General features: G+C 40.5%; 1 protein-coding gene across 1 annotated transcript in view; it reads right to left on the bottom strand.

Annotated features, from left to right (window-relative positions):
* Positions 1-24,415, bottom strand: part of LOC121522742 (potassium voltage-gated channel subfamily H member 7-like) — a 72,219-nt gene that overhangs the window by 21,302 nt on the left and 26,502 nt on the right. Inside the window, exons 4-8 of the mRNA XM_041807378.1 lie at positions 20,511-20,951; positions 17,851-17,871; positions 15,826-16,037; positions 10,685-11,110; positions 83-482 (exon numbers count right to left, since the gene is read on the bottom strand). Of these exons, the coding sequence (XP_041663312.1) occupies positions 83-482; positions 10,685-11,110; positions 15,826-16,037; positions 17,851-17,871; positions 20,511-20,951 (1,500 nt within the window). The remainder of the gene's footprint in view (positions 1-82; positions 483-10,684; positions 11,111-15,825; positions 16,038-17,850; positions 17,872-20,510; positions 20,952-24,415) is intronic.

Raw genomic sequence — 24,415 nt, 5'->3', positions numbered from 1 at the left:
CTGTCGTCTAGGATCTGACAAAAAGGAGTAAATCATCTCAAAGACTGTGCCAAAGAAACTAAAAAGACCTTAACATACTCACAGCCAATCAGCATGACGCAGATGGAAAAGATCTTCTCTGAGTTGGTGTTAGGGGAAACATTTCCAAAGCCCACGCTGGTCAGACTGCTGAAAGTGAAGTAAAGTGCTGTGACGTACTTGTCCTTGATAGACGGGCCAGAGTTTGGATCGCTGTAGTTGTATCTCTTTCCAATAGACACGCCCAGATTGTCCAGCCAGCCAATCTTATGCTCCAAATATGGCTTCTCCACATTGCCGATGGCATACCAAATGCAGGCCAGCCAGTGGGCGATGAGAGCGAAGATGCACATGAGGAGCATGAGGACAGCAGCGCCGTACTCCGAGTAGCGGTCCAGTTTCCTGGCTACACGGACCAGTCGCAGGAGCCGAGCGGTCTTCAACAGGCCAATCAGAGTGGTGGTCTAAACAAGGAAAAGGAAATCATAGTCAGCAGTAGCAACAACAGTTCTCAAGGCATTTTGTCCGATAAATTAAAGGTGAAAATGTCGTCAGAAGACGTGACTTTAACCTGATTTAATCTTCAGATAATTCCTGACACAGGAAGCTCATCTATCATATCTTCAACTATGATTGTCAAACCTCTGATGATTTCTGAATCCCATGTTTTATAATGACAAAGTCTTCATTTTTCATAGATGGTGTTGTGTCTCAGGGCTCTTTGGATCACTGAAATCAATCTCAGACAACTGTGATAATTATTTTGCCAGGTGAGCCCAATTAAAGGAAAACTACTTAAAAAGGACGTTCCACATTATTAAGCAGGCTACAGGTTTCAGCAATATGGGAAAGAAAAAGGATCTCTCTGCTGAAAAGCCTCAAATAGTGCAATGTCTTGGACAAAGTATGAAAACATGAGATATTTCAGGAAATCTTAAGCGTGATGATCGTACTGTGAAAAATAAATGCCGTTACAAAGCAGCAAACAGGTATTTGAAGCTGCTGGTGCCCCTGGAGTCCCACCAACCTCAAGGTGTAGGATCCTCCAGAGGCTTGCAGTCGTGTATAAACCTACTATTCAGCCCCCCCTAACAAGTGCTCACAAGCAGAAACGGTTGCAGTGGGCCCAGAAATACATGAAGACTCATTTTCAAACAGTCTTGTTTACTGATGAGTGCTGCACAACCCTGGATGGTTCAGATGGAGGAGTAGTGGATGGTTGGTGGATGGCCTCCATCTCCCAACAAGGCTGCGACGTCAGCAAGGAGGGGGCGGAGTCATGTTTTGGGTCAGAAGCATGGAGAGAGAGCTGGTAGGCCCCTTCAGGGTCCCTGAAGGTGTGAAAATGACCTCGGCAAAGTATATAGAGTTTCTGACTGACCACTTGCGTGCCTTCTTCTGTAGCATAAATATCTTCATGACAATGCACCATCTCATGCTGCAAAGAATCCCTCTGTGTCATCGGCTGCTATGGGCATAAAAGGAGAGAAACTCATGGTGTGGCCCCCATCCTCCCCTGACCTCAACCTTATGGAGAACCTTTGGAGCATCCCCAAGCTAAAGATCTATGAGGGTGGGAGGCAGTTCACACCAAAACAGAAACTCTCAAAAACCTCACAAGTTCAATGGATGCAAGAATTGTGACGGTGATATCAAAGAAGGGCTCCTATGTTAGCATGGAGCTTGGCCTGTTATGATGTTTTCGATCGAAATAGCTTTGATTTCAGTAAATATGACCTCCTAATGCTGCAGATTCAATAAATGAGCATTTTCAGTTCTTTGCAACCAAAAAAGGTTTGAAACTCTGTTGTGCTTAATAATTGTTCAATAGAATTTGGATTATGCTCTAACGGTTGATGACTTAAAATTATACTGACTGTCATTTGCATTGACTATTATATAGAAAACTATCATTTGCATAATAATTTGGAATGCTTTGTACATAGGTCATTACATATCTGCATTTATAAAGTTCTTTTGGCAATGAAACTAAGTTTGGCTCTTACAAACAGGGTGCAGAGGTGGTGTCATGTTGCCAATACATTTGTGGAATCAAGGAAGCATGAGCGAGTTTGCTCGGCAGCATTTGCTCGACTAGGAGTTCAGAAAGGAAGCAGTAGTGTTTGGTTTAAACGAGCACTGTTTAATTTTTTCACCGGCTTGTTCCTGTTTCTGAACAACAACATAAAAGTTCCAACAAAGATTCGATCTTTCCTTCGTAAATAGTCAGACCAAACAGAACAAAACAAACAAAAAAGCTAAAAAAAAAATCTCCACTCAGGGCTTTGGTCAGCAGCAGCAAACAAACAGAGAAGTGAAGAAAGCAGAAAGCCCAACATAAATCCTCATTTATCGAACTCTGAACAGGCCGTAACTCTCTCTCTCAGCCTCAGCGGGTCCCAAGGAGTTTGTTCCTGCGTCTGTGTCATCAAAAAAGGATTTAGCTTCACTAACAACCGTTTCCATTAGCATTGACATTAATCAACCTGACAATTACTGAATGATCTTTGACAATAAAGTAAACGTCTACACACAGGAGAGAGTGTCCTTCCTAATTGCTTAGAATGCTATTCAGTCTTGACATGAAGATAAATGAAAACAACAGGACGGACACTTATGGACAGACTCGCATCTTAATGAGTAATGGAGGTTGTGAAAAGCATGCTCAATAAAACAGACACAGTCATGAGTTCTAGTGGCAGTATAGCACCGGATCCCAGCATAGTGTCAGGGCACGCGTGGTGTGATGACAGATTTGTTGGACTGTGGATAAAGGGTCCTCTCAAGCTGTGATCTATTGAGGATTTCCATTAATCTGTGTTGGGTCGATAGCATTAACGTTAGCATCCTGGCTCACAGTTACCTCATTTTGGAACCTAAAAGTATGTCAAGATAGTATTGGGGTCTTGATGTTTAAATTACTCATTTTTGGCACTTTTTAACCAGTTTTCCACCCAATTTTACACATTTTACTAGGGGTGGGAATCCCTTGTGGCCCCACGATAAGATATTATTGCAATACATTTTCAAAAACTACTGTTTGCCTATTTTTGCCTCAGTAACCCATTGGTGTCACTTTCACTCATTTTTCCAATTTTTTGACACATTCAACCGTTTTTGCCATTTTTAACTGCTTTTCACCATTTTCCACACACTTTTTTTTTTTTTTTACTAATTTTTGCTACTGTGTATCCACTTATCACAACTTATTTCTGCTCATTTTTGCCACTTTTTTTTGCTACTTTTTCTGGTTATTTAATATTCTTTTTTTCTTAAAGTTGTCTCTGTTTCTACCACTAGCATCCTGATGTCTGTGTGTGTCATTGTTATGCTATGAAGTCTGACATTCACATTGTTAAAATTACTAAAAAGCTAATTCTGTGTCATTAGAACACGTTTACTTGTTTCTTTTTCTTTTTAAAGACTATATCTTTTGCAGCATAAACAAAAATATTTTTGTTTTTTGATAACAGGGGTTATTATTCAGGTTAAATATCAAATATGGTTTTCTGCAACAGACTCCACCTTGAGATATTTATAAAAATGTTAAGATATTTCGTCGTCATCAGGTAAAACCACCTATCTCCAAATCACCATTCTCCATTGAATGAAAAAAACACTTGAGTATTAGTGTGACCTGACACACCACATAGACTGTTTCACATATCAAATGTATGGGAAGTATTTCACATTCATCTGGGAAACCTCCCATAGGAAGTGTTTGGGAAGGGCAGGGCTTTAAAAAAATCTCTGCAGGTGATTGAGCAAATGTTCTGTCCATCACATTCATTGAAGGCCAAGAGAAAATGAGGTAGTAGGCATGCACAGCTCAGATAAGACGTGTGAGCTTTGCAGGCAGATTGATGCTGTTTATGAACAGTTGCACTTGTTGGTGGATAAAACTCATGATGAAGCCAGTCAGAAGTAGTGCAACAACGTCTTCTCCTTGCAGAAAAATTTCAGGAGGATCGATGCTCCTCTTTAAATAAAAAAAAAATTCTGCCCAGATCTGTTCAAAACTGAGTTTATAATTCCACTAGCAGCCATTGTATTTACCGGCTTACAGTACAACTAAAACCCATAACTATCCAAACTCATGTGAAGCAGAATGGGAGAAGAGTGAAGTTATCTTTTCAGCCATGAAAAGCCTCCAGTGTGGTTCTTTGCTCTTTATTCAATAAAGAAATGCGGTCCAGTTCTGATAAAACTACTGCTATACTATAACTACATCCAAGCTAATTGCTGCACCGGTGGCAGTCATTGCTATCAGCTTCCAGCACAACTATACCCTGCCTGTAGCTACCTACCATCTAGTTCTCCTAAAAGGATGGTAATGGTACGGTCCATTCTCAGACCTTGCATGGTAGTTTTGGTTTGGAGCTTTGAGAGATGGATCTTCCTGATGACAGACATGGAATCTGGCCATTCCATCAGTCAGACATGAAGACAAATTTCCCATGTTCCCTTACTGGCTCCGACAATCCTGCTCTCACCTTTACTATTACTGTATAATGTTCTGTTTTTATTAATTTTACCATTTAATAGTGACGTGTTATTGTTTTAAGTTTTGCTTTTATACTGTGAAGCACTTTGGTCAACCGTGGTTGTTTTAAGTGTGCTTATAAATAAAGTTGAATTGAATTGAATTGAATTTACAACAACTCTGTTACGATCTCTGAAGCCAGCACAGGAGTGTGTGTGTGTGTGTGTGTGTGTGTGTGGGGGGGGGGGGGGGTCACTTCATCCCTCCAGTATGCCTCTGCAACATTCATATGGCATTGTTACAGGGGTGTAAATCAGCCACATCCATCCATCCATCCATCTAATCATCCATCCATCCATCCATCCATCCATCCATCTATCCATCCATCCATCCATCTATTCATCCATCCATCCATCCATCCATCCATCCATCCGGGATCTCATTCTTTCTTTCATTACCCAGAGTTCATGACCATAGGTGAGGTTTGGGAGGAAGTCTGACTGGTAAATCGAAAGCTTTGCCTTCCAGCTCAGCTCCCTCCTTCACCACACTGGCTTGGTGCAATGCCCGCAAAACTGCTGACGCTGCATCACTATCAATCTTACCCTCACTTGTGAACAAGACCCCAAGACATTTGAACTCCTTCACCTGAGGCAGAGACTCACTTCCCACCTGGAGGAAGCAATCCACCATTTTCTGGCAGTGAACCATCGCCTCGGACTTGGAGTCACATAATATCAAGAGTACCTTGCTGCAGACAAAATGGTCGACATACATCCAATCCATACCAGAAGTCTCAACCGGAAGTCCGTACATCTAAGGTTAGGCCTAGGCATTATAACCTTAGTGATTAGGTTAAGGGTAAGGCAGTGGGGAAGGTGATATATTTTACCCCTTTCCCACTGGCCAAAAAAACAGTTTAAACCTGCTAACAATCGGCTTCTTTCGGCAGTGGGAAAGGCTCTAATCTGCATTCAGACCCACGTCGACTGACCCTGCAATGGACACGGGTTTTTATCGGCTCGCCTCTGATCAGCTCCAGTGGGAACGTCACATCCGGGTGAACACAGGATGACTTTGGCGTAACGTGCCTACGTTAATACTAACAAAAGTAATACGTTTATATTACTTGCCTGTTGTTATCTCATAGATCCTTTTTGTTGCTGTTGTTGCACAGAACCTTTATTCTGTCTGCTGCACATTTAAGCCTGAGGAGGCATGAATTTAAGGGTAGAAGTTTCACAGCACGGCAGTGCAGATTAACAGCACATATAAACACAAAAAATGTTTTTCTGGCTCACTCTTGTCATAATGAAGATATCTGCTGAAGGCTATAATTTTTTTCGTGAACAAGTCAGGCTTCTACAGCCTTGGATTTCTCTTGGTTATCACATGAAGCACAGGTCTATGACTTGCAAACATACTTGAAGGCATAATGCTGGCCCTTTTTGTTTCTGTTTTAACTTATCAGCTAGTGACAACCAAAATGCAAAAACAATTAGAAACACCATGTAAAAGTAAATTAAACCTGGCCATTGAAAGTCAATATCGACTAAACCTGAAAGCACACTCCACTCTGCAATCTTGTGCAACTTCAATTAAGTCTTAAAGTGTACCTGCATGGGCAATTATGTAACACAGCTGCACAGACCCCCCACCCCCCCTCTCTGTCTGTTCCGCTCTGATGGGAACAACATTTAGGAGGTTCAAGTCAGGACATGACTCTGAAGCTCTTTTCCATTTCTATTACAGTGAACAGCTTGAAATAAATCCTTTGATTTCCTAATGTTAAATTAACATTATTAACAAATCGCTGTGTGGTGCCTTTTGTACTATTTGTATAATTCCTCTCACACTGTGTTCAATCTTCTGGAAAGACTAATTTGTTCTGAAAGCAACAAGAAATTGCTTGAAATCTATCTGGATTGTATTTTATGATCAAGTCAAAAGGTTTATTTAAGCACTTGGAGGTCAGATTCATTTTGTTTAGTTGCTACAATAAATGAGCCTTCTGCACATGTTCAGTTGAGTCACTATTATGTCTCAGTGTAATTTCCTGAATGAATATGCAGCTGAGCAGGACTTAACATGCTCAGTCTGGGTTATAAATATACTGGAGGGTTATTCATGTATCAACATGCCATCATGGTGAAGAAGTGTTGTTCAGGTTTTTTTCTAGGGATGTCTCGATTGATCAACAACTGACCGGTACTGGCTGACTTTTATTCAAATAAAGGGTTTGCAAATTGGAAATAATGCTAATGGCAAATCACCCAAACTGATCACCTGTGCTCAATACTCTGAAGCACTGTGTGTGCGGTGTAGTCTTAATATTTACTGTTTATGTGCTACATGAATTGCCAGCAAGATATATAATCCTTCCAGCATGTTCATGTTCCAGGCATATCCAACCTCCAGTTGGATATGCCTGGAAGACCTCCACAGGGAGGTGCCGGAAAAACCTCAACTGGCTCCTTTTGACGCGAAAGAGAAGCAGCTCACTTCAAGATCCTTCCGGATATCCATGCTCTTCACCCTTTGTCTAAGGTTGAGCCCTGCCACCCCCTTGAGGAATCTCATTTTGATTGCTTGAACCCACGATCTTATTCCTTCTGTCATTACCCAGAGTCCATGGCCATAGATGAGGGTTGGGACGAAGATTCAACGGTAAATTGAGAGTTTTGCCTTCCGGTTCAGCTCTCTCCTTACCACAACAGTGCAGTACAAAGTCTGCAATACCGCAGATACTGCACTGATTCGCCTGTTTATCTCGCAGTCACATCTACCATCAATCATGAACAAGACCCTGAGAGAGCAACCCAACATTTTCTGGCAGAGAGGCATGGCCTTGGACTTGGTGGTTCTAACCCTCATCCCAGCCGCTTCACACTCAGCTGCAAACCGCCCAAGCGCCTGCTGGAGGTCCTTGGCTGATCTGTAAATTGTCTCAACAAATTTGCAATGCTTTTCCAGCAGTGCAAAATAGTGCACACTGTTTTTACGTAGCCTTGTAGAGCTCCCCTGTGGGTGCTTTGGGTCCACCCAGGGGGAATCGCTGCATTAGAATGAAATGTCAATCCAAAAAAAAATCTGTGTTAAAACTAGTTGATGTTACAGTAAGATGTGTTTAAGGTCAAAACATCCCCCTTGCAAAGCTGATGGAGTCACCCGTTTCCTTGTTTCTCACTGGTGAATCTATCTTGCAAAGCTCCCATCTGAACAGTTTAGGCCTTGTTAGAAACTGACAGGACCAATCAGTGTCATGGGGTAGTACTTTCGAGCACAGCGGACATAAGCAAGCAGCGAGAAGAGGCCGGTGCAATTATTGCAGAAAACATTAGCCTGGATGCTGCTAAAGCGCCAGTTTTATCAGAACCTGACAACATTTCTTCGTTAAAAGACGAACAAAGAACAGCAATGAGTTGTTTTCTTTTCAAAAAAACGACAAAAGTTGTGTACTGACATGTCTACAGTCACCATGATTCGCGTTATGCAGTTCTATATAGAGTTTACTCGTGGATATCGGCTACAATGTCATGTTTTGTCACTCTGATTGGCCTGTAAAGATGTGACAGACAGAACGTTCATCCAATCACCCTCTGAGTTTTTTTCAAAGGCTCTGCCCTTTCCCAAATGCTGTCTATGGAAAGTTTACCAGATGGATGTGTGAAACAAATTCATCTGGCGTTTCAGATTATCCCAATGATACATTAAAGTGTGACTATAGGAAAAAAACAGGTTTTTGTGAGAAACTTGAGTGACTTGAGTGTTTTCTAGGTAATATAATATAATTGCAATACATAACGAACTGAGCTGTTGTTTGAGGCTTATTGCATTTTATTCTTTAGACTATTTGGATTTTTTTAGGCAAATTTTAAGGCTTAATATTATATTCGTTTATTGATAATCGTGTAAATTCACATAAATAAACTAGAAAAGCACTTGGAGGGCAACAATCAGAATGAAGGTGGGAAAAATGGGCAAAAAGCATCAATGAGTGGCAAGATGGGAAATTAGTGGCATTTACTTGCAAAGGGCAGCTTGAATGGACGAAAAGTGGCAAAAAAGTGGCAAAAAAATGCCAACAGCTGGATAAAAGTGTGAAAAAGCATAAAAATTGAATTAAAGTAGCAAAAAATTGCAAATAAGGTGGAAAGTGGCAATAAAGATAAGTTAAATGTGGCAAAAATGGGCAAACACTGGTAGAAAAGTGGCAAAAATGGGTGGGAAATGGCCAAAAAAATGAGTTAAAAGTAGCAAAAACATTGCAAAAAATGAGTGAAAGGTTACCAAAATTGGCAAAAATCAGAAAAAGGTAGGAAAAATGGGAAATTAGTGGCATATAATTGCAAAAGGCAGCTTAAATGGGCGAGAAATGGCAAAAAGGGGCAAAAAATTGCAAAAGCAGGATAAAGTGTCAAAAATGGGAGAAAAGTAAGAAAAAGAAGTGGCAAAAATTTGGCAATAAGCAGCAAATACTGGGAGAGAAGTGCCAAAAAAGGGCAGAAAGTGGCAAAACGGATGAAAGTGGTAAAAAAAAAAAATGAGCTACAGGTTGCAAAAATTGTCCAAAAGTGGCAAAATCATGGAGAAAAATGAGTGAAAAGCGATTAAAATGGGAAAAAAAATGAATAAAGGTGGTAAAAATGGGCAAAAAGCATCAAAGAGTGGCAAGATGGGAAATTAGTGGCATTTACTTGCAAAGGGCAGCTTGAATGGACGAAAGTGGCAAAAGAGGCAAAAAAAAAAGGTGCAAAAAACTGCAAACAGCTGGATAAAAGTGTGAAAAAGCATAAAAATGGAATTAAAGTAGCAAAAAATTGCAAACAAGGTGAAAAGTGACAATTAGTATAGGTTAAAAATGGCAAAAACGGGTGGGAAATGACCAAATAATGAGTTGAAAGTAGGCAAAAACGTTGCAAAAAAATGACTGAAAGGTGACCAAAATGGGCAAAAATCAGAATAAGGGTACAGAATCCCTAAAAAAATTTCTGGATCCAGACAGTGATCCAGATTACTCCCAAAATCCAATCAGTTCTTCCTTATGCCATTTCTGACATTTCCTGAAAATTTGATCAAAATCCGTCCACAACTTTTTGAGTTATGTTGCTAACAAACAAACAAACAAACAAACAAACAAACAAACAAACCCTCCTGATCACATAACTTCCTTGGCGGAGGTAATCATCACTGAGGAATACATGTTGCAGCGCTCCTAGAGGTTTTTGTTTTTCTCGGTTGAACAAAGACAGTCATAGCATGTTGTTGAATGAGTAAGGATGACTTTTGTGGTTCTTTTATCAGGTTACACTGCCACCTGCAGGAGATCAGAGTATACTACAAAGCTAAATAGACTGAAAAGTCCCTAAACTAGCTGCTATAACATATAAAATTTATTGGCGTTGCAGTGGACCATCCAAACGTCCTCATGCATAGTCAATATGAATGTTGGAAGCAAAAAAATAAAAATGTGAAAGGGGAATCCCTAGTTTTTTCTTTAGAATTGAACTAAAAGTGTCAAACTGTCATCGTAAGCATGAATTCCCTGTTGCAGAGGGGCTCTCTTTTTGTATACTTGCAACTCATTTGTTTGATTTTTTCCATACACTGTCTTGTGAGGCAAACAAACGTCCATTTTGATTTTGATTTGTTGTCATTCACTGATCTGACTCAGCAGTAGCAGCCGCAGCAGCAGTGGAAAAGATGATTATGGTTTATAATCAGGAGCTTTTCTGGTGTAATGGAGTGCCTACAAAGCACGATAAAGCACTGAAGTGGATCCAGAGCCTGAGGGGACATATCCTACCAACAAACAAGCCAGCAGGCCCTGGCAGCCAGCCTACCAATGGCCTCTCACAGCTGCATGTAAGCTGCGCACACAGCCCCGCTGGCCTGCTCCTCACATAAATGCATCATTGATTGCCATTTGGTAAGCCATTAATCCGTGTAAATGGATTCTAGAATGAGGACCATTCAAAAAAAAGAGGGAAAAAAAACAGAAAAAAAGAAAAAAAAAACATGCAATTTAAAGTAATCCTTTCAGAGCCGAGACAGAAAGATTCAGGCTTTAAGCAGTGACCCAGGGGCACAAGTCTGGTCATGGCCAGGGGGGTTTATGTGCTGTAAATCTCCATGGGAGAAAAAAAAACAGGTAGAAAAATATATGCATTAGGGATAACATACCTCATCAGATCCCGAGCCAAAGATAAGAAGGTCAAAGGGGATTGCAGCCACCATGTCTATAAGGAACCAGCCTTTAAAATAATGGATTGCTATCTTAGCCGGATCGCTAACCACCTCCTCGTTTTGGTTCACATAAGTGGTCCTGAAGTTTATGAGGATGTCAATGATAAACATGATGTCCACCATTAAATCCACAACGTTAAGCGGGCTGCATGAATATCCACATTCACGCCGCTTCTGCTCCCCTTGGTCATTGAGAAGAAAAGCAGCAGAGTAAGGAGTGAGGATTGCCGTGTAGATGACCAGCAGCAGGATTAGCCAGTCCCACACAGCTTTGAATGGACTGTAGTGGAGGATGGTGAACTTGTCAATGCGGGGCGTCTGGAGTTTGTACTCAGGAAGGACATCGGCTCCGAGAGACAGGACCTAAGAAAGTGGAAAGAAAAGATCAGATCACTTTAGTGGTTCTCAACCTTTTTCAGCTCGTGACCCCAAAAATAAAAGTGCCATAGACCAGGAACCCCACACTGTACCCAAAGGTGGTTGAGCACAGCCATGCACAATCAAGAATAGTCACGTGAAGACAAGGCCGCCCATAAGGGGGGATAAAGGGGGGAGCTTTCTGAGGCCCGGCTAGACTGGGAGACCATGTAGGTCAGCAAAATCATGGTTCACTGTAAAGTTAAGCTGTGGTATCTGTATCTTATATTTAACCTTAAACCACTCTATCAATACACAAACATCTTTCTTATTCATTTGTGTAGGAAATAGCCTTCTTAAAACAGTTAATCCCTTTTGTTAAAACCAGAATTAAAATGGGTAAAAAAAGGCTAAAACAGATTGATAATGGCAAATAAAGTGGAAAAGGTGGTGAAACTGGATTTTAAAAGTAGCAGAAATGGGTTAGAAGTGGCAAAAGAAAAAGCAAGAAGTGGCAACAAAGGGTTTAAGTGGCAAAAACAGCATAGATAGTGGTAAAATTGGATTAAAAGTGGCTGGAATGGCTTTAAATTGGCAAAAATGGGTGAAAAAGTTGGTGAAATGGGACGAAAAATTGATATAAACTGGCAAAAATGGGTTAACTGAGACAGAAAAATAGGCAGAAATGGGTTAAAATGGCAAAAATTAGCATATCAAATAATGAAATGTGCTGAAAATGGGAATAAAAGTGGTAAAAAAAGGTCAATAATGGGTGAACAGAGGCAAACTTAGATGTGAAGTGGCAAGAATTGGTTTAGAAGTGGCAAAAACAGGCAGAATAAAGTGGTGGAAGAGGTTTAAAATGGATAAAATGGGTTTTAAGTGGCAAAAAAGTGTTAAAATCTTTTAATTTGGCAAATTGATGTAGAGTGGTAACAGTGTAATTAAAAAATATTCTTTTTTTTTTTTTTTTTAGGGCATCTGGAGATCCCCGTTCAGGATCTAGTGACCCCAACGTTGAAAACCACTGGTATAGACTGCTTCTGTTGCAGGTGATGCTACAGCATCAGCAGGGGCTAGCATGCCAATCCCTAAAGCTATGCTATTTCAAAATCTAATGATTCTATTTCTCCCAACATGGTAATATATGCGCTATCTAAAAAATACAGGAATACTTCATGGCCACAGTACACCACCAGGTCAAATCAACTTCAAGAAAGCATAAGAGACTAAAACAAAAGGGACAGACGACCCTTAAAAAGGAAATTGTTTTGCATGTGGTAGCCACATTTTTTTCCAGTTTCAGCTACAAGCTGGTGGGTTGTGTCTCCCAGACAGTGTCGAGAGCATAGAAGAGATTCCAGGGGACCAGCAGTTACAGACAGAGCCAGACAGGGCCACAGAGGGGTCCCTAACCATGCAGCAGGGCCAGCATCTGCTCCTTTGTGGAGGCACAGGAGAAGCACTGCCAGGGTCCCGCAGAATGACCTCCAGCAGGCTGTAGGTGTGTATGCATCTGAAAAATCTGACAGAAGCAGACTCCACAAGGGTGGCATGAGGGTCCAACAGACTGAACGCACGCCCAGCTCCATTGGCTTTTACTAGAGAACAGGAGAATTGGCAGGTCTACAACTGGCGCACCTTTCTCCTCACAAATGAAAACAGATTCACACTAAGCACAGACAGGCATGGGAGAATCTGGAGACAGAATTATTCTGCCTGTAAAGTCATCCAGCATACAAATCCCCAGAGTGATTATCAGACAGTGCAGTGGGCTTTTGGTTCCTTCCGTTGCAGCACCACGCCTGGCCTCATGTGGCCAGGGTGGGTAGGGTAGGTCAGGGGAATGAGAGGTCCAGACAGTTCCTTCATCACTGTGGACATAGGTCTAATTGATTATATATGGGACATCATGGATCTTTGCATCCAACACTGCCAAAGCTCAGTAATGTCCTGATCCAGGTCTGGGAGGATCAGGGCCATCCTGAGTCATATTCTGAGTTTCAGTGATAAAGTTCACACAAGCTGGATCAGGCTGTGATTTTCAGTATTATTTAGATTTTTACTGTGATTTTGAATCAGCCATAAATGCTAAAAATAAGCCAATGTATATCAGTAAGATTTTCAGCTTCAATGCCTTTGCACCAGATTTGATTTAAGTGATGCTTTTGTCTTTCCCAGACCTCAGTATGCTGCAGCCAAATCTCAGACCTGAAAATCCTCTGGGGGCCAACCAAAAACATAAACCTTTTATTTATCATATTTTCTTTAGTGCACAAAGCAAGGTCCATAAAGACATGGATGAGAGAGTTTGGTGTGGATGAACTTGACTGGCCTGCACAGAGTCCTGACCTCAACCTGATAGAACACCTTTGGGATGAATTAGAGTGGAAACTGAGAGCCAGGCCTTCTCATCCAGCATCAGTGTGTGACCTCACAATTGTGCTTCTAGAGGAATGGTCAAAAATTCCCATAATCACACTCCTAAACCTTGTGGAAAGCCTTCCCAGAAGAATTGAAGCTGTTATAACTGCAAAGGGTGGACCGACGTCACATTAAACCCTAAGGATCAAGAATGGGATGTCACTTCAGTTCATATGAGAGTCAAGGCAGGTGAGCGAATACTTTTGGCAATATAGTGTAGATAGTGTGGTAAGACAAATTTTGGATTTCACTTTACAGGGTCTTTAAACTGTTACACAGCTGCCCACTGCTAGTAGCAGCTGTAGCCCCTGATGAACAGCAGTTTGGTAATATTTTACTCTAGAAAATCAGGATAAAGTTGTGCAGAGGCTGTGTCAGGTAAAATGAGGAGCCACATTTGGCGGAGGCATGTTGATATTTATCTGCAAGGGCACTGCTAACATTAGCAGCTTGGCTTGTGATTTCCCTGCTGCATGTGATCCTAAATAAACAGCGCTCAGTTTGGACTGTTTTCAAAGTGTTTTCACATCTATGGACCAGTCGACTAAATTTCAATAAATCAGATTAGAAACATACCTTCCAAAAACTAAGTGGAAGTATTGAAAAGTAAGTTGCTGGAAGATTTCTGCTGAGAATGTGATTATACTTGTGCTCATTATAGCATGCCTGAAATTCACTTCATCTCTAATCAAGGCAAGCTCTTACTTTAAAAGAATAACAGATAAACTCAGATTTGAAATTCATGGTTTTACCTTGAAAAAACCTGTTTGTTGATCTTCCTGCTGACAATCTAATCATCGAGAGCTTCAGCTATTTCATTCTTATGGAAATTCTCACTGAGACTCACCAGGTAATCCAGCCAGCTCGCAGACTTGGAGGACTGATCTGACAGCGACTAAGACACACCTGCATAAGTGCTCTGCAGTCAAACAGTATTAGGTAAAGACATCCACTCTACAATGACAGCTGGATTGCCTGTGTCCTGGCAGCGTGAATAATGTGACTGCCTCTGACTTGTTTTGTGAGAGCTACTTTTTATTCTCCTGGTAAGACTGTAAGCACTTACCATGCAAATGATGAAAAAAATGTGCTGTTAGATGTCTGCAGACATGTTTTGCAAACATTTCTCTAATTCCCCTCATCAATAAATACTGACTGGATGGTAAATTATAACAAGGGCGAGGTAGGGCAGAGTCACCTCCTGTGTTTGCCTTAACAAGCAATGGCAGAGAAAGAAAAAGAGCTTTTAATGCCAGAAAACAGTGCAGGAGTAACGGAAAGGGCAGCAGGTCTTGCTGTTCATTTCAGCACATCCCCATATCTCCAGCGCATGAATTATAGATTTCCACATGCCAGCAGTCAGGAAGGGGGTGCAGTTTTCACATCTCAGATGTGCTTCCAAACCCCCGACTGAAGCCTGCAGGGAGGGCGAGCATTTAATCCTGATGATGTTTGGTCTTCATTTATGAATGAGAAAGCTCTGTTGACAGGAGTTTAGATATAAGGTTTCTGGGCCTCTCGTGTACTTAGTTGTTGCAAACATTATACACAAGTACTTAGAGTGTTGTTTTACCGACGCTGTGGTTTGACCAACTTGCAGTTTTCAGATCTGCTTTGCATGGATATTTCCACCCTGATTTAAAAATGTATTCGTCAAAATAGCAATGATGCCAGCACGCTTCGCCGTCCTTGGAAAAGCTATGGCATGACCTGTGCTGCCTGTCCTATCAAGAGGGAATTCTGCCCCTTGATATCCCTTGTTTCAGCTTTAAACAGAAAAGTTTTGGTCCTCTGCATCGTCCTTGAGAAAGAAATGGAATCCCTGCTGAATTTCTGCAGAAGTGTTATGAACCCGTATTACGGCTTGCAAGTAAAAAAGATGACTTTCTTTCATGGGGGATCAGTGGGATGTCCCTTTCTCTTTTTCAAAACAACTACCCTCAGTGAATACTGATTTTACCTTCACCATCCAAACCTTCACTGCAATACTCAATTACCCTTCACACTTGTCTGTAATACAGCAGAGGCCGATGGTTAAGTCATGCATCTTGAGTGAGTTTTTCTTATAACACCATGAAATTTGCACCACCAAGCTTAACACAGGCTGTGGATCACTGATCACACTATCACCAAGCATCCTAAAGGACAAACAAACCAGAAACTATAAAAGAAATCACCAGTGAAGCAAACACATCAAAAGTTCTCTAAGAAATGAAAAAGCAAGGATTATTCTGTACAACAGAGGAGAATGGGTAGCCAAAGCAGATCAGAAAACTAAGTGCAACTCTCTGACTCACCTGAGTGACTTTTTCGGTGACATTGTGAGTTCTGTCTTTGACTTTTGGTGCGATGATGGCGGTCTCCGATGTCGGCGGGGAATGGGGCTTCTTTTCTGTCGTCTCAGAGAAGTGGAGTGCTATCAGAGGGATCTTGTTGAGGGTGCTGTACTTGTTGATGTTGGAGTCTGAGGTCGAGCCCAGCAGGCTGGACTTCACGTGATTAAAAGGGCCTGGTTGTTGAAACAAACAGCGGTCATATTAGCTTTTCTTCGTTAACTCAACTGGCAGACTGGCAACAACATTTAAATCATATTTCAAATTTAGATTCATCCTCATATTTCTGTGTATACTTTAATGCATTTGAAATGATAGAAAACACAAATGATGGATATCGTACATTTACATAAATGAAAGGTCTGCTCATGTTATTTATTTTTGACTAAGTGAGTTAGAGGTTGTTCAGACCAGTGGTTTTCAATCTTTTTCTGCATAAGGCACACCTAAGATCAAGCCAAACATTTCAAAAACCATAGCTTTACAAAATAGCCTCTTAAATGTTACATTAAATGGAGCGTATAGTGTTAGTTCAGGCAGGCCAGGGAGCCAAGTGCTGCCATATTATTGAGATCAGCTGATCTAATGAAAGTCCTCATCAGCTGATAAAGAAAAACTATTCATAACCACTGTTTTGGGTATTTAGGTACCAAGTCACTCTGCTTTAGTACTTGCCCTCATGCATGAACAGTACGTCTTCAGTGAAGTGATATCTTGTCTAATTGCCTGCCTGTTACCACAGCTCTACACCATTTCAGTTGCTTACTGTGGCTTGGTATGGCCCTGTATGGCAGGGGTCAACTACATTTGGACAAGGGCCAGCTTTTTCCTATGCATGCACTATGGGGGCTGATCTCTTACAAAAAATAAAGAAATTTTAAAATTGATCTTGTTAACAAATTTTTGCTTAAATATTTTAATTTTCATTCAAATGCGTCTAATTGTTTGGCTCGAACAGTGACCACAGCCAGCCACAAGGGGGCGACTGAGATATTTTAGCTGAATATTCCTGAAGCCAAAAGTTGACATATAGCTGTTGTATGGACTGATAAATTCATGTTTAACATGCATCATATTTGCTAGTAACTGTTGACACAGGGAGGAGGATCAGGAGAGGAAGTTGGAACTCTCTTCCAAGCAGGGAGGGCCAATTGAACCTGGGGGTGGGGCTAACTCCCCACATGACATCATGAGGGGAAAATCTGAGACCAGCTTGTTTCAGCACACATTTTCTGAAAGGTTGAGAAAGGGTGGGGGGCAAGGAAATGGATTTTTCTGATTCTTGGGGGGATTGTGGACAGACCAGGGGTATAATTGTGCTACAAAAGCCTGAAGAAGTGTATATATGAAGCGTTATTTGGGAACAAATAATCAAGATTCCTAAAATGAGTCCATCCCTGCAGCTGAGGCTGGATGGACGAAAAAGCTTTTGTTTGCTAGCGGAATACTGCAGATCAATTAATGGGGTGGTCCTGCAGTTACAAAACCAATCCAATCCAGATGAAGGCATTTCAGCCACTTTCTATACACTTTTATATGCAGTCTTAGTGATTGGATATTGAAGTACATCCACATAAATCTTGATATTTCACTCGTAGGCTATGCAATAATTAAAGATCTTCACATAGATACTGCATGCTTAGTGGCTAGCACAGACACGAGGGCTTGTTTGCTAGGCTACTACAGTATCATGTGATCCAAGCATACATACATGCAGGCCAACTGGAGGAAATGATTTGCATGAGTGCAGCAATGAGACATGATAACATGATCATGAGCGTATAGACTGCTGAAATAACAAAATCCCCACATCTGTCCAGTGCACAGCAGGATATAGTTATTCCACATGAGTAGCTGCAGTGAGCACACTAAAGCTGTCGCTCAAAAGTGGATCTGTGAGGAGTGTTTATGCTGATTGTCTTGCTTGAAAAAAATCATGCTCCACAACAGCAGTGAGCGATGAAATCAGAGGAAAAGAAACATTATTACCTAGGACACGGCTACCACTGTCTACAGACAGCATTTCATGGACAGAAAAAGACACAATAATAAAAGATTCAAAGATTAAAAGCATTTTGTGGGCATTTTGAGGATATAGTACTTAAAAAAGCATACATTATCTTTATATTACCTTATTTATTTCAGTGTCTCGTGGTCTAGTTCACACAGTAAGCATCATAGACTGTACAGAAGAGATGGAGGTAGCAGCTGGTTTCTTGTGAACAATATTACCATAAACTTGTGTTATACATACTGGCCAGCAGGAGGACAATCATAGATTACAAATAAGATTCAGATTGAATAGAAGAAAAAGGAAAAGTTTTCCATCTTTGCATTAAATTGTTAGATAAGCAAACATCTTGCTCATGAGTTTGTGGCTTTAATTGCAAATTTTAAATCTTCCCGATTATAGCATTTTATTCATTTTGTAAACTATGGCTATGTGTGCAGTTAAACTGAGGATAAAGCACGGATCACTTTATAGCAATGTGTATCAGAATGGACGGACAACAGCTGCCAGGATGTGAAGCAGAAATATATAGAGCTACACCTACTAGATTAGTGCAGTACAGGTCATAAATCCCACCTGCACCGTGTTAACAGATGGGAAATGGGTAAAAATATAAAGTTAAAAAACACAAAAAATACATTTTTGTCAAGCCTGATTTTTTGTGTAAAGTGTTTACTATCATGCTAATTAATGTCCAAGTTTTCATTTTTCTAGATGCTGTTTTGATTTGATGCATTTAAAGGTACTTTCACATTAGGCATGCTTGTTTCTAACACCCTGTCCCCCTCTGGCTTGCTTCCTTATTAGCAGCCTCAATCGTGCCTGTGCCCACTTGCACATGTTCTCAGTCTTACATCGAAAAAGGACTGGATCGTGTGAGGGTTGAAGGTTGTAAGACTATCTTGCTAGATTTCCCTGTGGTGTTTGCTGTGATTTTACCCTCCCCAATCTGCTAAGAAGACGGTCCTTCTTGAATTAAACATTTTTGGCATGTTTTTGCTTTGACTGAGCAAGATTTGGAGTTTGATTTGTGAAATATTAAAATGGTTTGATGATCCCAAACATTTAAGTGTGATAAATCTGCAAAAAGTAAAATCAGGAATCAGAAAGGGGGCAAAGACTTTTTCACAGCACTGTTTAAGAACAAAATTGTTAAATCGCTGAATAAAAGCTCAGCTGGGAGAGCAGGCACCATTAACAGAGGCTGTAGTCTTTGCCACATAGGTTGCACAATCGATTCCCATAGGGTGCATGTCTTCCCCCGCTCTCTCCCCTCATATTTCTTGTCTCTCTTTAGCTTTCCTATCATAATAAAGGCAAAAATGCCACAAAAGAATCTTTAAAAAACAGAAAAAACCTGCTACTATTTTGCATTTTGTGTGTGGTCTCTCACATTTAAAAATCGGTTAAGATTTAAAAATCTTTTAGTGTGTGCCTGACTTCAGCAATGCCTTTTCAGTTTGTCCCTTCTGATAAAAAAACAAAAAAACAAACGCAAGCAAACAAATTAAAAACAAAACAAAAAAAAACTAAGATGGCGACTGTGAATATGTTGACATTTTGGTTCTAATAAAGGGTATTCATGAACAAACTGCAGCTCCATCCACTTCTTTCAACAGTCTATGGCAGGGGTGTCAAACTCAAGGCCTGGGGGCCAAATCCGGCCCCTGGTACAAATACAACTGGCCCACAAGATCATATCACATTTTAACTATAACTGGTCCACCAGTATTCCAGTATAAAAATTTAAACTAAACATAACTAAACATTGATGACTGAAAATCTCCTTAAGTCATCAAATTTAGAGTCAAGAGGAAAAACTATTAGATAAAATTAATTTGTGTTTTCATATCTAATTTTCAATTTTGCATCTTTTGATTACAACTTAAACTTAGGATTTAGAATTTTTATCTCATATTTTGGCCTTTTCAATAAATAATTTTGGCCATTTATCTCATACTGTGACCTTTAAAGACATGATATTGATTTATTTCCCTCATATTTTGGCCTTTTAAACTCACAACTTTTTATTTGATCTCATATTTTACATTTTAAATTAACAATTATTATTTTTATCTTATATTTTGACCTTTTAAACTCATGATTTTAAATTTTACCTCACATTTTGCCCTTAAAAAACTCATGATTTTTTATTTTATCTCATATTTGACCTTTAAAACTCACAACTTTGTATTTCATATTCTCATATTTCACCTTTAAAATTCACAGTCTCATACTTTGTTCTTTTAAATTCACGATTTTGACTTTCAGTCTCATATTTCTGCCTTATATATTATTTTTTCTATCCTTTTTTCTTATAATTTTGTGTTTTGACCTTTTGAACTTTCAAGTTTGCCTTTTTACTTTGGATTTTGAGCCTTTAAATTGATCATTTTGACCTTTTTAAATCCAAAAATCCTTTATCATCAGAGCTAAGTTGTTTTTTTACTTCCCATAATTCATCACTGGTGAAAATGAGGTTGACAGTTTTTGGTTAAATGTTGACCCTCAGGTTAGATCTCAATCCAGATTCTGGCCCCCTTCCTGGGATTGAGTTTGACACCCCTGGTCTATGGTAATGATCTAAATCAAACTAATTCACATCAGGTTTCACTGTACTTACAAAAGTGGTACAAACCTTCACTTGTATGTCGATCCCTGAAAACACTTTTGGAATTGGAGCTGTAGCCTTCAATTTCATGGACGGATGAGGCTCGCCTCATGCTGTTGATGCTGCCTCTGGGGAAGGTGTTTGATAGGGTAGTGGATGACTGGTGGGGCTCCGTCTGGTACAGCTTCTCCCAGGGGAGCTTAGGGGACGAATGGTCAATTGGTTGAGGACCGATGCTGGCCTGGGACGAGTGGTGGCTGGAGCCTATGAGGCCGTGCGTGTCATTGGCCTCAATGGGACTGAAAATGCTCTTAGTGGGGGAGGGGAAGTCCTGCAGGGCGACTGAGTCCTCGTTCTCTTTGGGCGAGTCCACCATCACAGCGTCAGGGTCCTCTTGTGGAAGAGATTGCTTGTTGGTGTTCATTAGGCTCAAAGCAGCCTGACGGAAGCGGAAGAATCTACTCCGCCCTAAAAATAAGAGAAAAAAAAATCAGTTTAAATTAACCTCTTTGTACCCTGAGATCAGCCCATACTAGGTCAGATGCAAATCTGAAGCTTCTCTTATTCATATGCACTTGTCCTGCTCTAGTTTCAACAGATACTGGTGAGACATCTTTCACACACTATCTCAGACATTAGATCTCAGATTAGACCCTGACCCTTTGATTGTTCTGTTAGGGGTCACTGGGGGGAGACTCAATTAACTGCAGAAAAACAACACACTATATCTTCTGCTTTCCTGCAGGCTTGGGGAACAATTCAGCTCAGATGGAGGGATACTTTAACACCTGCTCACGCACAAAGGCTTTAAGACATCATGTCTTCCTTAAAACTGGAGAAAATCAGTTTATCCTTTAGCATTCAAATGGGAGATTCCAGAAAGCGTGTGGGGTCCTCCATTGTGCTCTTGGTGAGTTTTCACCATAGGGTGGCAACGTTATCGGAGCACAAACTTAAACTTTGTTTTTGTCAATTTTCAACTGTGAAATTACAGCAGTATTGCCTTATAACTTTTTTTTGTGTTTATTTTAATCATCACCAAACTCCACAATGATAATGGGTTAGGATTGAGTCTGTGGTAATGGGGTTTCTTAATTGTTTCAATTGAAACTTGGGGAGTGATTTTCTTTATTATTTCATTTTGAAATTAGGCAGTTGCACAATGAATATGGCATATTTGAGAAGGCTTTTATTTTGAAAGTCCAATTTAGATTGCCTTGTTACTGCCCCAGATATATTGTGGGGTCCCCAAATATCTCTCGAAGGTGGAATGAGTCTGTGGTTACAGGGGGTTTCTTAATTGTTTCAAACTGAAGGTTGGGCAGTTCTTTTCTTAATTATATCATTTTGAAGTTAGGAAGTTGCACAATGAATATGGCATATTTGAGAAGGCTTTTATTTTGAAATTTTACATCAGATTGCCATGTTACTGCACCAGATATATTGTGGGGTCTCCAACTAACCCTCTAAGGTGGAATGAGTCAGTGGTAACAGGGTGGTTCTTAATTATATCAATTGAAATTTGGGCAGTAACTCACTGCACGAGTTTGCTTAGACCCCACTATAAGAACACAGGGGCCGATGGCACACACCCTGACGTGGGCGGGGATGCGAGGGCCCTTCAGTGCTGCTTGCAGCCTTTGTTTATACATACTTCTGTATGGGTATGGTTTTTGCACGTGCGGAGCCTGGGCCTGCTGAAGGTGGCACTGCTGTTTGGGCGTTGATGGCCATGTGGTAGGGAAGATAAGACAAAGAATGGCTCTGTGTTGGCATGGTGGGCGGTGAGAGCTAGCGTGGAGGGGGGTAGTTCTGTGATCCTGAAGCTCACTGTTCAGCTTTCTGGAGCGGCCGTAGAACTAAGTGAAGGAAACAATAGTGAAGGGGGGTTCCCATGTGACAACCCAGTGGCTTTCTCTTTGTCACTCTCCCATAATGCTTTGACTGGTGAAGAACCTGGGCAACAGTTGTTGTCTGCAGTCTCTCCCACCTCAGTGGTGGCCTCTCTCACTAGTCTCCTTATTGCATGGTCACTCAGTTTGTCAGGACGTCCTGATCTAGGCAGATGGATTTAACTAAATTTTCAGGGATATTAATTGCCTTGGAATTTTTTTTTTGTATCCATCAGTTGACTTACACTTCTCAATAACCTTTTTTCTGAGGTGTTCTTTTGTCATCATGATGCAATGGTAGCCATGAATACTGATTAACCAGTGACTGGACCTTCCAGACACAGGTGTCTTCATAACTCAATCACTGAGACACACTCACTGCACTCTGGTGACCCATATTTCACTAACTGTGAGACTAACAGCACCAATGTACTGGACCTCTGTTGGTTTAGGTCAGTCACTTTAAAAGGGGTTAATATTTATGAAATCACTTTTACTACATTACATATTTTAACTAACTGATTTTACTCTGTCGAAATCTGTTTTCACTTTGACTTTAAAGAGGTTTTACATTGATCATGATTGATTTACAAAATCAGTAAAAGGGTAAAACATCCAAGGTAGTTAATATTTTTATAGGCATGGTATCTTAGACCAGTGGTTCTCAACCTTTTTCAGCTCATGACCCCAGAAATAAAGGTGCCATAGACCAGGGACCCTACACTGTACCCAAAGGTGCTTGAACACAGCCATGCACAATCAAGAATAGTCACGTGAAGACAAGGCCGCCCATAAGGGGGGATAAAGGGGGGAGCTTTCTGAAACCCGGCCAGACTGGGGGTTCACGTAGGCCACCAAATCAAGGTTCATTGTAAAGTTAAGTTGTGGTATCCATATCTTATATTTAACATCAAACCACTCTATCAATACACAAATATCTTTTTTATTCATTTGTGTAGAAAATAGCCTTCTTAAAACTGTTAATCCCTTTTGTTAAAACCAGAATTAAAATAGGTTAAAAATGGCTACAATAGATTAATAATGGCAAAAAAAAGTGGAAAAGATGGTGAAATTGGATTTTGAAAGCAGCAGAAATGGGTTAGAAGTGACAAAAAATAAGCAAAAAGTGGTAACAATGGGTTTAAGTGGCAAAAACTACATAGATCGTGGTAAAATTGGATTAAAAAGTGGCTGGAATGGCTTTAGATTGGCAAAATTGGGAGGAAATTTGGTGAAATGGGATGAAAAATTGATATAAACTGTCAAAAATGGGTTAACTGAGACAGAAAAGTATGCAGAAATGGGTTAAAATGGCAAAAATGAGCATATCAAATGATGAAATGTGGTGAAAATGGGCATAAAAAGTGGTAAAAAAAAATAAAAAGGTTAATAGAGGCAATGATGCGTCAAGAGAGGCAAAATGAGATGTGAAGTGGCAAGAATTGGTATAAAGTGGCAAAACAGGCAGAAAGAAAGTGGTAGAATGGGTTTAAAATGGATTAAAATTGGCAAAAATACGTTAAAATTGGCAAAAATGGTGGGAAAAGTGATAAAAACGGGTTAAAATTTGGCAAATTGGCGAGAGTGGCAACACTGTAATTACAAAAATATTCTTAGTTTTTTTAGGGCATCTGGAGACGTTGAGAACCACTGTCTTAGACCACTGGTTCCCAACCTGGGGTCCGGGACCCCCAGGGAGGGGCATCAAAGATCTTAAGGGGGGGCACAATGCTTTGTCTGATCTGAGGCTGCCAAATTTAGATTAGCAAAAATTGACTAAAACCATGATAAGGCCGTTTTTAAGTAGTTTATACAAAGGTCTATTGATAAGAAAAGCATGCATGGGCCTTTTTTAGGGTTTTAACAGTGAAACAGTTAAAATCTCTGTTGATTTTTGGCAGCAGTGTTTCAGTTTTTCTTCTCTCTTCACTTTTCTTAGGTACATGTAGGGGGGGGCTCCAAGGAAAAATGGTTGGAAAACGCCGTCTTAGACTGTGGGTAAGTGGTTGAGTGAGAAGGTCTAGGGTCGATCCCCAGTTC

The sequence above is a fragment of the Cheilinus undulatus genome, linkage group 15 (genome assembly GCF_018320785.1).
Source record: "Cheilinus undulatus linkage group 15, ASM1832078v1, whole genome shotgun sequence".
In the NCBI taxonomy this organism is placed as follows: domain Eukaryota; kingdom Metazoa; phylum Chordata; class Actinopteri; order Labriformes; family Labridae; genus Cheilinus; species Cheilinus undulatus.
Note: the sequence above shows the minus strand (reverse complement) of the source record. Positions and strands in the feature narration are given on the sequence as shown.